This window comes from Prionailurus bengalensis, chromosome C1 (assembly GCF_016509475.1).
Source record: "Prionailurus bengalensis isolate Pbe53 chromosome C1, Fcat_Pben_1.1_paternal_pri, whole genome shotgun sequence".
Lineage (NCBI taxonomy): Eukaryota > Metazoa > Chordata > Mammalia > Carnivora > Felidae > Prionailurus > Prionailurus bengalensis.
Window position 1 is genome coordinate 189,757,338 of NC_057345.1, and position 13,191 is coordinate 189,770,528.

Genomic DNA, 13,191 nt, shown 5'->3' on the forward strand with positions numbered 1-13,191 from the left:
AAACTTGCATTTAAAAACCTAGACCTATTCATTAATATACATGAGACTTTCCTCTAATTAGCTTAATCACTTAAAAGTATAAAACACTCACAGGTTTAAAGTCATTTCATGGCAATGACTTTATTTAAAATGAAAAACATGGACAAAAAAAAACACATTATAAAATACTTCAATAACTTTATCCCTTAATTATAGAAACAAAAACTCTAACTTATAAAAATCTTCACTCAGGGGGGCCCTGGCTGGCTCCATTGGTGGAGCATGCAACTCAAGCTCCTGAGTTTGAGACCCACGCTGGGTATAAACTTCCTAAATAAATAAATAAATTTTAAAACATAATAAAAAAATAGGGGCGCCTGGGTGGCTCAGTCGGTTAAGCATCCGACTTCAGCTCAGGTCATGATCTCACAGTTTGTGAGTTCGAGCCCTGCGTTGGGCTCTGTGCTGACAGCTCAGAGACTGGAGCCTACTTCAGATTCTGTGTCTCCCCCTCTCTCTACCCCTCCCCTGTTCATGCTCTGTGTCTCTCTGTCTCTCAATAATAAATAAACGTTAAAAAAAAATTTAAAGGGGCGCCTGGGTGTCTCAGTCAGTTGAGCATCTGACTCTGGCTCAGGTCATTATCTTGCGGTCTGTGAGTTCGAGCCCCGTGTCAGGCTCTGTGCTGACAGCTCAGAGCCTGGAGCCTGCTTCAGACTCTGTGTCTCCCTCTTTCTCTGCCCCTCCCCTGCTCATGCTCTGTCTCTCTCTGTCAAAAATAAATAAACATTATAAATTTAAATAAAATTTTTTTTAAAAAACATAAAAAAGTATATAAACCCTCAGTATTTGATTTCAATTATTTTCAGTTAGGCACAAGACTTCATGTAAAAGTAGTACAAAATAGGGGCGCCTGGGTGGCGCAGTCGGTTAAGCGTCCGACTTCAGCCAGGTCACGATCTCACGGTCCGGGAGTTCGAGCCCCGCGTCGGGCTCTGGGCTGATGGCTCAGAGCCTGGAGCCTGTTTCCGATTCTGTGTCTCCCTCTCTCTCTGCCCCTCCCCCGTTCATGCTCTGTCTCTCTCTGTCCCAAAAATAAATAAACGTTGAAAAAAAAAAATTTAAAAAAAAAAAAAAAAAGTAGTACAAAATATTTTGACATAATAGAATTGCATATAACATGCGATTATAACTTACACAAGTAACAGGCAAAAAGATTCATGATATTTATATTAATTTCAATTAGGAGACAAAGGTGATAAAGCTATTATGATATTTAAATAATGAATGGAAATAAATTTATTTAACTAATCTATTTGTAGATATCTAATCAACATAATTGATTAATATTTAGCTTAAAAACTTATATTTATTACTTACCTAACTTATAAATACTAGTTCTGCCAATTCTCAATTCGTGCAAATTGTGACCTCCTACTCAGATAAGATTGACAGATGAATACAATTAAATATTCCATTATCAAATTTGCAAGCTCTTCAAAGTCCCAAATAATAACCAGTTATATGCAATACAAAGAATCCTTAAATTTACCTCAAGTTTAGCATCCAGTTCAGCATCAGATGCCACCACGTGCTCATCCTCCTTTTTTCCTGTTGCTTTGATAAAGACCTGTTTGGTTTTCCAGTATTTCTTTTGCATTCTGCTAACTACTGACTGGTTATCTTCTGGTCTGGGTTGCCCAAAGGAATCCATGAAGTGACTACAAGGAACAGACTAAAATTTCTTAAATTTTTTCAATAATAAATATCTAGTCAGTCAGTATTTAATCCAATTGAAAAAGTGAAAAAGATACTAAGTAGAATATTCATTTTAATAGCTAAACATTCTAATATTTGCTCTATAAGTTCTAAACTTATGTTATAATTATAACTTGCACAAATAACAGGCAAAAAGATTCATGATATTTATATTTCAGTTAGGAGACAAAGGTGTTAAAACTATTATGATTTTGCAATAATGACTGGAAATAATTTTATTTAACCAATCTATTTATAGACATCTATTAGTTTCTAATTTTGCTTTTGTAATAATACTGCAAAATTAATTTGTACATACATCTTTGCATATTACTATCATTTCCTTAGAAAAGCCTCCCATAGTTTTAACTGCTGTGTCAGAATACACATTTAATAAATATTCTCAGATACACAAGGATTCAGATACATACTCTTTAAAAATCACTCAAATAAATGCTTTAATATCAAATAAATAAGCAAAAATAAAGATCTCAATAAACATTAAAAAACATTGTTTTTTAATTATAAAAGGGGTGCCTAGGTGGCTCAGTCAGTTAAGCGTTCAGCTTTGGCTCAGGTCACGATCTCATGGTTCACAAGTTCAAGCCGCATGTCAGGCTCTGTACTGACAGCTCAGAGCCTGGAGTCTGCTTTGGATTCTCTGTTTCCCTCTCTCTCTGTCCCTCTCTTGCTCATGCTCTCTCTCAAAAATAAACATTTTGTAAAAATTTTTAAAAATTAGGGGCGCCTGGGTATCTCAGTCTGTTAAGCGTCCGACTTCAGTTCAGGTCATGATGTCACAGTCTGTGAGTTTGAGCCCCACGTCAGGCTCTGTGCTGACAGCTCAGAGCCTGAAGCCTGATTTGGATTCTGTGTCTCCCTCTCTCTCTGCCCCTCCCCTGCTCATGCTCTGTCTCAAAAATAAATAAAAACATCTTAAAAATTTTTTTAAAAATTAGAAAGATCTCAGGCATAGGGGAGTTATGTTAGAAATAAAGATGGAAATTATAACCTGTGAACTTGAAAACTAATGTTTAAGTAATTCTTCTTAATATGGTTAACACGGCTATGTAAGGAAATGCAAATGTGAAAAGTGTTCCTTAAGGAGATTAAAAAAAAAAAAGAAAGAAAGAATAATAATGGTTTTTAAAGCCTAAATTATTCCAATAAATGGTGGGAGGCAGGAACACAGGGAGATATTAAAGTATGTGATTGATTCATCATTTTCAGAATCAACAGATAATTAACGTATTATTAATCTTAGTAAAGAAATAGGTTCACCTACTTTTTTAAAAAGTAATTACTAATTAAATAAAAATAGAATGTTTACTTTCCAAATTACTAGGGGCAAAACAAAAGAGCAAGGAAAACTAGCAAAAGCAACAGCAGGGTGGGAAAAACAGGATCAAGGCAACATAACAAAAAGTATAAACTAGGATGACAGAATAAAACAACTACACAATTTAGTATGATAAATGCAAACTTCCTCTCAAATATAAAGAATTTCAAACCATAAAAAGAAAAAACGATATCCAACTACACACTATTTGGGGTCAACCTCTAACAAAATGACACAGGAAGAATTAGTTAAGATAAGCCAGGTAAATACACACAAAATTAAAGCAGGAATAGCCATACTAATATCAGACCAAGAAGGTTTAAATAAGTAGCATTAAATAGAACACAGTTAAAACGTAAAGTCCACAGGTGACCACTCTTCCAGATATCCTCTGAACATTCTCCTTTGGATATTCTCCTGGATTCCTGGCAGTTTAGATTAGCCACCATTTAACTGCAGAACCTCTCCTATGCTATGCTGGATAACTTGGCTAGACATAGTTGAGATGGAAAATAGAAAGAATTTAACCTTGGTACAGAGTGAATCATCCTACTGTTCTGACACATAAAAAGTCTTGAGGGAAAACTTGCAATTTATCTTTGAAAAATGCCATATTATATACAGGGCAACAAAAATACAAATTACAGGCAGTTTCTCAACAAAACCAACAAAAGTTAGACTACAATAAAGGAATGTACTTAGGGTAATGAGTTAAAGAAAAACTGTCAATCCATAAATCTGTATCTATCAAAACTGTCCTTTAAGAAATGAAAGCAAAATACATTTTCAGATAAAGAACTGAGAGAATTCATGGCCAGGGAACTTTCAGAAATGCTAACAAATTCTTCAGGCTGAAGGAAAATTACAACAGTGATTTGGATCTACAAGAAATAATGAAGATAATCAGAATTGGAAAATGTCTGGGTAAATATGAGTTTTTTCTTTCTTGATTTCTTTAAAAGTTATAGTTTAACATATGCAGAGAAAAATAAAAATAAAAGCTTAAGTGTCAATATTGTCATTTTTAGATCATTTATACCTTCACCTACTCCCTTACCACCTCATTCTATCATCATTATCATTACTATATGGTAATATTTACATGCATGAAGTATACAGTTTTTAGCTGTATACTTTTCACAAATGAATAGATATTACAGTATAGGACATTTCTAATGCCCCAAATAGTTTCCTTATATCCTTTTTCAGCCACTGCCCAGCCTATAAGTAATAACTTTTGATTTTTTTCATCTTTGATTAGTTTTTCCTTGTCTAGTGTGTTTTTTTATGTTTATTTTTATTTGAAAGAGAGATACTGAGTGAGCAGGGGAAGGGCAGAGAGAGAGGGAGACAGAATCCCAAGCAGGCTCTGGGCTAGCAGCGGGGCTCAAACTCCTGAACCATGAGATCACGACCAGACCCAAAATCAAGTCCGACACTTAACCAACTGAGCCACCCAGGTGCCCCAGTGTGCTCTTTTTTTTATTGCTGAATAGTAATCCACTGCATTAATGTAACACTATGTTTTCATTTTTTACTACTATAGATAAAGCTGCTATGAACATACCTAAACAAGTCCTCTTGTGGACAAATGTTTTTATTTCTTTTGAATAAAGACCTAGGAAACGATTCTGTCAAAGAATTAATGTATACTTAACTTTATAAGAAATTGCCATTTTACATTCCAATTAACAATGTATGAGAGTTCCAATTGTTCTACATCCTCACTAACATTTAATGTTGGCAGTCTTAGTAGTTTTATTCACTCTAGTCATTGAATAATGGTTTTTCCTTGTGGCTTTAATGTCAATTTTACTGATGATGAGCACTTTTTCATGTGTTAATTTTCCATCTGTATATATTCCATTGTTAAATGTTTGTCTTTTGCCCATTTTTAAATTGAGTTGTCTTTTTTACGATTAAGTTGTAGAGTTCTGAAATTTAGACTGGAGTGGCATTGAATCTACAGATGTTATTTATTCAGGACTGGCATCTTAACGATACTTTTTTTTTTTACTATTTTTTTTTAGTGTTTATTTTTGAGAGAGAGACAGAGCACAAATGGGGGAGGGGCAGAGAGAGAGAGAGAGAGAGAGAGAGAGACAGAGAGAGACAGAGGGATTCACAGAATCCGGAAGCAGGCTCCAGGCTCTGAGCTGTAAGGACAGAGCGCGACACGGGGCTTGAACTCACTCACCGTAGGATCATGACCTGAGCCAAAGTCGGACTCCTAACTGACTGAACCACCCACGTGCCCTTTAACAATACTGAGTCTTTCAATTCAAGAACGACAGCATGTATCTCCCATTTATTTAGGTCTTCTTTAATTAATTTTGCTCAGCAGTGTCTGCAGTTTTTAATATAGAAGCATACACATATTTCATTTAATTTATTCCTAAATATTCTGTGTCTATCGATGTTATTATAAATATCATGCCTCCTAAACTCAACAAAAGCCTTTACATCTGTATATTTTTTTACACTTAAATTCTGTACTTTTGTTTCTCAATGTACTCATTACATGAAATGTTACAGTCTCTGAGGGGACCTATTAAATGGCATCCCTTTTCTCTGCATTTTTCTAAATAAGTTAAGAAACAAGTAATATAAAGAGTAGTAGCTGAAGGCCCAAATCCCATTTTTTGTTACTAACAATGGCAAAGTTTATGGACATAGCTTAGTGTGAGACCTAAATGGTCCTCCTCACTGAGCATCAAGGCTAAGCAAATTTGCCAACCAGTCAAAGGTAACTGGATTAGGGCAAGTTTCCCCATATGGGAAGAGGAAGAAGGATGGCTAACCATTATTTCTTATCTCCCAAATTTTCCTTTTTTGCTTTTGAAAAGGCCCATTCTTTAACAGTTCTAATGAATCCTGTGGGTAAAAAAAAGCTTGGTCTTGGGATCTATGAAAGTCTATTTTGAATTCATTCATATTTATTGTATATAAAAATCTAAACTAACAACTTTTTCCCTTTTTTTAGATACAATTTTTGGTCCATGCAAGACTCATTTTCTTATGTTTGTTCATTTACTTGTACATTCATTAACTCCTTCCTCCTTTCCATCTGTCCTCATAATCATTCTAATGTGCTTCATGTGTACTTTTTTATTTGAATGCATTCTTAATAAAATGTGTTATGTACATGTTCTAATATACACAAATGATAACTGTTGTATCATTTATTTCTGACTTTTGGGGTGTTTTTTGCTCAGCCCTGTTTTTAAAGTTCTATATATGTTGCTATCTGTTCTGTTGCTTCTATTGCATAGCATTCTTTAGTGTTTCTTGATTCTTTGAAGATAGAATCCCCATGTCTTAGGACATCTATTGTAGTCAATGAGAATTCTGGGGTGAAACTATCTAAGTAAGCTCTTACTGTCTTTTGAATCTTGTAGAGCGTTCTATTTAACCTTGATGCCTTCAGGCTCTCTACAATATGTTTTGGTAGAGTATTGTCATTCTGGAGATTCAGGTCTTCCAGAAAATTTTAAGTTATTATCCCTTCAAATATTTCTTTTAACCCATAATTTCTTCTTTTATCTGAATCTTCTACTGGTGTTATTCTTTATAGGTCTTAATGGCTCATTTTTAGATCTGTTTCTCTGTGCTATATTTTGGGTAAATTCCTCAGTACAATCTTCCAATTTATTAATTCTCTTTTCAATTCTGTCTAGAGTTGATCCCAGCTATTGAGGTTTACTTTTGTTTTTGTTTAATGTTTATTTTGGGAGAGAGAGAGAAAGAATGAGAAGGGGAGGGGCAAGGAGAGAGAGAATCCCAAGCAGGTCTATGTTCAGCGCAGAGCCCAACACAGGGCTTGATCTCACAACTGCAAGATCATGACCTGAGCCAGTATCAAGAGTCGAATGCTTACCGGACTGAGCCACCCAGGTGCCCCAAGGTTTATTTTTTTATATGCAGTGACTGTTTCTTTCTGTCTTTTGTGATTTCCAAGATTTCTAATCAGCTCTTCTGCAGATTTTTCTAGTTTCTTGTCCTTTTTTAATGGTTATCATTCTATATTTTTTCTCTTTGGCATCTTAAATGTATAGAATTCTTAGAAAAAAATTATTTTCACCTGGAATGAATTCATGTCCCAAATGTTGATTTTGTTGAATTATGTAGGCTCATTGTGAGTGCAGAATCTTTAATTTTTTTCCTTCCTTCCCTCTGTAGTTATTCCTCCTCACTAGTAGTTATATAGTTGCCACCAATTCACCTTCAGGGCTCCCACTTCCACAGCATCTTATATTGATTATTTTAATAATATAGTGATATATAATGATATCTGAAATACTATTGATCTAATCATGTTTGAAGGAATGCTGCATAGGAACACTTTTAATTTCTAACAACCTGCAGAAACCGAACTCCTAGATGCCAGAGCCTACTTCTATACTGAAAGCTCAGCACATCCATCTCAGCCTCACTCACTATTTTATCTTTCTATTGTATTGTTGGTCCATGTTTCTCTCTCTTTTATTTTAGAGTGCATGCACACAAGATGGGGAGGGGCAAAGACAGAGAATCCAAAGCAGTCTCTACGTTGTCAGCACAGACCTGACGTGGGGCTCAGTCTCACCAACGGTGAGATCATGACCTGAGCCGAAATCAAGAGTTAGACACCTCACTAAGTCACCCAGGCACCCCTGGTTTATTTTTATTTCATTAGCTAGCCAAGACACATCTTTTTGGGTTTGCTTCTTAATTTCTTTTATAAATACTATGAGTAGAGAGCAAATGTTACTATGCTGTCTTAACTAGAGATCTCCTTTATTTGCAATAAGAGTAGTTTCTTTTTTTTTTTTTTACGTGAACAGTAACCACAGAGAACACTTTATTCCTTTTTATACTATACTATTTAAATTTTTTAGCTATCTCCTGGATTTGGAGTATAAATCATAAATTATGACAAATCAGTATTCTCTTTAGAGGTAGCTCTGTACTCACTTTAACATCTCATTACTGTGACATCACTAAAAAGGAAGCAAAACAGACTGACGGTAATATGCAAAATGAAGCAGTGAAATCCCATTGAAAAAAATAATCTGTAAAGACTTTTGACTAAATATAACATAACTGTTTGATGCAATTAAGAAAATACATTAGACAAGTTTGCTGTTTAATATTAATGTAGTACTCCTGATTATCCTGGCTCCTAATCCATAACTTTTCTTACAAACACAATCAGCATTTCCTCAAAGAATCAGTGTGTTAATGATTTCAACTAAGGACATGGAACACTCCAAAATGTCAACAAAGTTTTCTCTGCAGTAGGATAAAGGGTGACAGTTTCCTGTAGTCTCCAAATTTACTACAATTACCAGATATAACTAACTACCTTTTGTATAACTATTATTATTTTCAGAAATGTCTACTTGATTATCTAGCCCAGTTATATCTTTTTGGTTTTGTCTTTTTCATATTTTATTTATTATTATTTTGCAGCACTAGCAAGCCCTTATCCAAAGGTAAGAGTTACTCATTCATTCATTGTTAAATACACATTAGTTATTATTTTATATAGACTTTTTTCCTATCTGAAATATAACTCTTCTTATAAACACCATATAAAGGATATAAACAATTACATACAGAAAATATATTCTATATAGAGTTAAGAGTGAAACGTTTACATTAATTCCATCACTTAACAGTGCTATAAAGGGCTTAGAGTATTATTTACCCTCATTTGTTACAAAATAATTCACTAGATACATTAGCAAGTGCATTAAAAAAGTCTGAGAGTTAAAGTTATGGCAAAGACTAGGTATTAAAATCACATATATATTATTTATAAGGGAGTTCCTATTCCCCTCTTGCCAACAATCTCCCACTTGTTAACAGAAGTAAGATTAGAATTCAGGCATACTATGTGCCATAATTGAAATATTGAAGAAAAACAGAGATCTTAACAGCATGAGACAAGGAAATGTCATTCCAAAAATAGGCTGAAGAAGAAAAAGGTAGATTGATGATAATTGTAGAGGTCTCTATATTTCGTTAATAGGTAAGGTGGAGCTAAAAAGGTTTTTAAGCAGCAGAAAGACTAAACAGAAAGTTTATAGCAATCTATCCACATTCCAGGCATAATGTAATAAGAATCAGGACCAAGAACCATTACCATAAGAACAAATTTGAAGGAAGACTCTACAGAATTTGGTTAGTAATGACTTAACAGTTTTGCCCCTGAAAAATAAAAAAAATTAGAAGTGCGAACAAAATGTATCTGACATGTGAAATTCTGAGTCTGAAATGGTAAGTGGCATCTGAATTTACAGAAATATCTGAAAGCAATTACAACTGTAGTAATCAAGATTGTTTCAAGCTTGGGTCTCTAGTCAGACTGCCTCGGTTTGAACCTAATAACTCTACTACTTAGTAGATGTGGGACCCTGTATGAGCTACATTAATCTCTCTGATCTTTATTTTTCTCATCAGTAAAATAGCAATAATAAAGTAAATATCTTGTTTTGAGAATTAAATGAGAAAATACATGTAAAGCACTTAGAACAGAAATTGTGGGTATTTAAGAATGAATATTTTATATTTTTTCATTTAATTTTTAGTGCAGCTCAGATTAGAAATGGTAATTTGGGAGTTAGCTATAAAAAGACAGTTAAGGGGCACCTGGGTCACTTAAGCGTCCGACTTCAGCTCAAGTCATGATCTCGCGGTTTGTGAGTTCTAGCCACACATTAGGCTCTGTGCTGACAGGTCAGAGCCTGGAGTCTGCTTTGGATTCTGTCTCCCTCTCTCTGTGCCCCTCCCCCACCTGCACTCTATGTCTCTCTCAAAAATAAATAAACATTAAAAAATATATTAAAGGGGTGCCTGGGTGGCTCAGTTGGCTGAGTGTCTAACCTCAGCTCAGGTCACGATATCATGGTTTGTGAGTTCGAGCCCCATGCCAGACTCTGCTGACAGCTCAGAGCCTGGAGCCTGCTTCAGATTCAGTGCCTCCTTCTCTCTCTGCCCCTCCCCTGCTGACACTCTGTCTCTCTTTCTCTGTCTCAAAAATAAATAAACATTAAAAAAATATTTAAAAAAGACGTTAAGCAGTGATAACTGATGAGACCTTTAAAAAAGAAAGCAGTCCACAAAACAATCAATGTGATTCATCACATCAATGAAAGAAAGGACAAGAACCACATGATTCTCTCAATAGATAAAGAGAAAGCATTTCACAAAATACAGCACCCTTTCTTGATAAAAACTTTTAAGAAAGTAGGGTTAGAAGGATCATACATCAAGATCATAAAAGCCATATATGAAAGACCCAACGCTAATATCACCCTCAGTGGGGGAAAAACTGAGAGCTTTCCCCCTAAGGTCAGGAACAAGACAGGGATGTCCACTCTCGCCACTGTTATTCAAGTCTTAGCCTCTGCAATCAGACAACGCAAAGAAATAAAAGGCATCCATATTGGCCAGGAGGAGGTTCAAACTTTCACTCTTCACAGATGACATGACACACTATATGGAAAACCCAAAATATTCCATCAAAAACCTGCTAAAACTGATCCATGAATTCAAATATAAATATAAAAGGATATAAAATCAATGCACTGAAATCGGTTGCATTCCTATACACCAACAATGAAGCAACAGAAAGAGAAATCAAGGAGTCGATCCCATTTACAATTGCACCAAAAGCCATAAAATACCTAGGAATAAATCTAATCAAAGAGGTGAAAAATCTATACACTGAAAACCATAGAAAGCTTATGAAAGAAATTGAAGAAGACACAAAAAAATGGAAAAAGATTCCATGCTCCTGGATAGGAAGAACAAGTATTGTTAAAATGTCGATACTACCCAAAGCAATCTACATATTCAATGCAATCCTTATCAAACTAAGACCAGCATTCTTCACAGAGCCAGAACAAATAATCCTAAAATTTGCATGGAACCAGAAAAGACCCCGAATAGCCAAAGCAATCTTGAAAAAGAAAACCAAAGCAGGAGGCATCATAATTCCAGACTTCAAGCTATATTACAAAGCTGTAATCATCAAGACAATATGGTACTGGCATAAGAACAGACACTCAGATCAATGGAACAGAATAGAGAACCCAGAAATGGACCCACAAACATATGGGCAACTAATCTCTGACAAAGCAGGAAAGAATATCCAATGGAATAAAGACAGTCTCTTCAGCAAGTGGTGCTGGGAAAACTGGACAGTGACATGCAGAAGAATGAACCTGGACCACTTTCTTACACCATACACAAAAATAAACTCAAAATGGATGAAAGACCTCAAGACATGAAAGACAGGAAGCCATCAAAATCCTCGAGGAGAAAGCAGGCAAAAACTTCTTTGACCCTGGCCGTAGCAACTTCTTAATCAACACGTCTCCAGAGGCAAGGGAAACCAAAGCAAAAATGAACTATTGGGATCTCATCAAAATAAAGGCTTCTGCATGGTGAAGGAAACATTCAGTAAAACTAAAAGGCAACCAACAGAATGGGAGAAGATATTTGCAAATGACGTATCAGATAGAGGGTGAGTATCCAAAATCTATAAAGAACTTATCAAACTCAACACCCAAAAAACAAATAATCCAGTGAAGTAATAGGCAAAAGACATGAATAGACACTTCTCCAAAGAAAACATCCAGATGGCCAACTGACATATGAAAACATGGTCAACATCACCATCATCAGGGAAACACAAATTAAAACCTCAATAAGATACCACCTCACACCTGTCAGAATGGCTAACATTAACAACTCAGGCAACAACAGATGTTGGTGAGGATGCAGAGAGAGAGGATCTTATTTTGCACTGCTGGTAAGAATGCAAACTGGTGCAATCACTCTGGAAAACAATATGGAGGTTCCTCAAAAAGTTAAAAATAGAACTACCCTATGTCCCAGCAATTGCAATACTAGGTATTTATCCAAGCGATACAGGTATTCTGTTTTGAAGGGGCACAGGCACCCCAATGTTTATGGCAGCACTATCAACAATAGCCAAAGTATGGAAAGAACCAAATGTCCATCGACGGATGAATGGATAAAGAAGATGTGGCACATATATACACAATGGAGTATTACTTGGCAATCAAAAAGAATGAAATCTTGCCATTTGCAACTACGTGGATGGAACTAGAGGGTATTATGTTAAGCGAAATTAGTCAGAGAAAGACAAATATCACATGCCTTTACTCATATGAGGACTTTAAGACACACAACAGATGAACACAAGGGAAGGGAAGCAAAAATAATATAAAACCAGGGAGGGGGACAAAACATAAGAGACTCTTAAACATGGAGAACAAACAGGGTTGCTGGAGGGGTTGTGGGGAGGGATGGGCTGAATGGGTACGGGGCATTAAGGAATCTACTCCTGAAATCATTGTTGCACTATATGCTAACTAACCTGGATGTAAATTTAAAAAATAAATTAAAAAATAAAATAAAATAAAAAAGAAAGGTGAAAGGTGGTAAAATTTGGAGGTTTGAGGAAGGTGAATCAAATTTGGGCCAGGCTCTTGGTACTATGTTATGGATTCACCATGATATGAATAGGTTAATAAGAAATGCGTTCTCTATATAATAGACATTTAAATCACATAATAAAAAGAAATTAAAAAGAACTTCAGAGATTATCTAGTTCAACTTTCTATTTTGACTCAAAAGGGATGGAGACTTCCATAAAATGACAGACCAATAGAAGGCTTATAAAAAAGCCTTATCATAACTGAGGGTATAAAATAATTACATACAGAAAATATATTCTATATAGAGTTACAGTGAAAAATTCCATCACTCAACAGTGCTGTAAAGAGTATTATTTACCCTCAGTTGTTACAAAATAATTCACTAGATACATTAGCAATCAACTGCATGTACTTATTAGACAGTTTTCATTAATAATATGTGACTGATCATGGGGCACCTGGGCGGCTCAGTCAGTTAAGTGTCTGACTTCGGCTCAAGTCATGATCTCACAGTTCATGAGTTCGAGCGCCGTGTTGGGCTCTATGCTAACAGCTCAGAGCCTGGAGCCCGCCTCAGATTCTGTTTCTCCCTCTTTCTCTGCCCCTCCCCTGCTCATGCCCTCTCTCTCTCAAAAATAAATAAACATTAAAAAAAATTTTTAA

General features: G+C 35.4%; 1 protein-coding gene across 1 annotated transcript in view; it reads right to left on the reverse strand.

Moving 5' to 3' along the window:
* The window catches only part of ICA1L (islet cell autoantigen 1 like), a 90,766-nt gene that overhangs the window by 62,168 nt on the left and 15,407 nt on the right, over nt 1-13,191 (reverse strand). Inside the window, exon 3 of the mRNA XM_043577515.1 lies at nt 1,532-1,700. Within this exon, the coding sequence (XP_043433450.1) occupies nt 1,532-1,700 (169 nt within the window). The remainder of the gene's footprint in view (nt 1-1,531; nt 1,701-13,191) is intronic.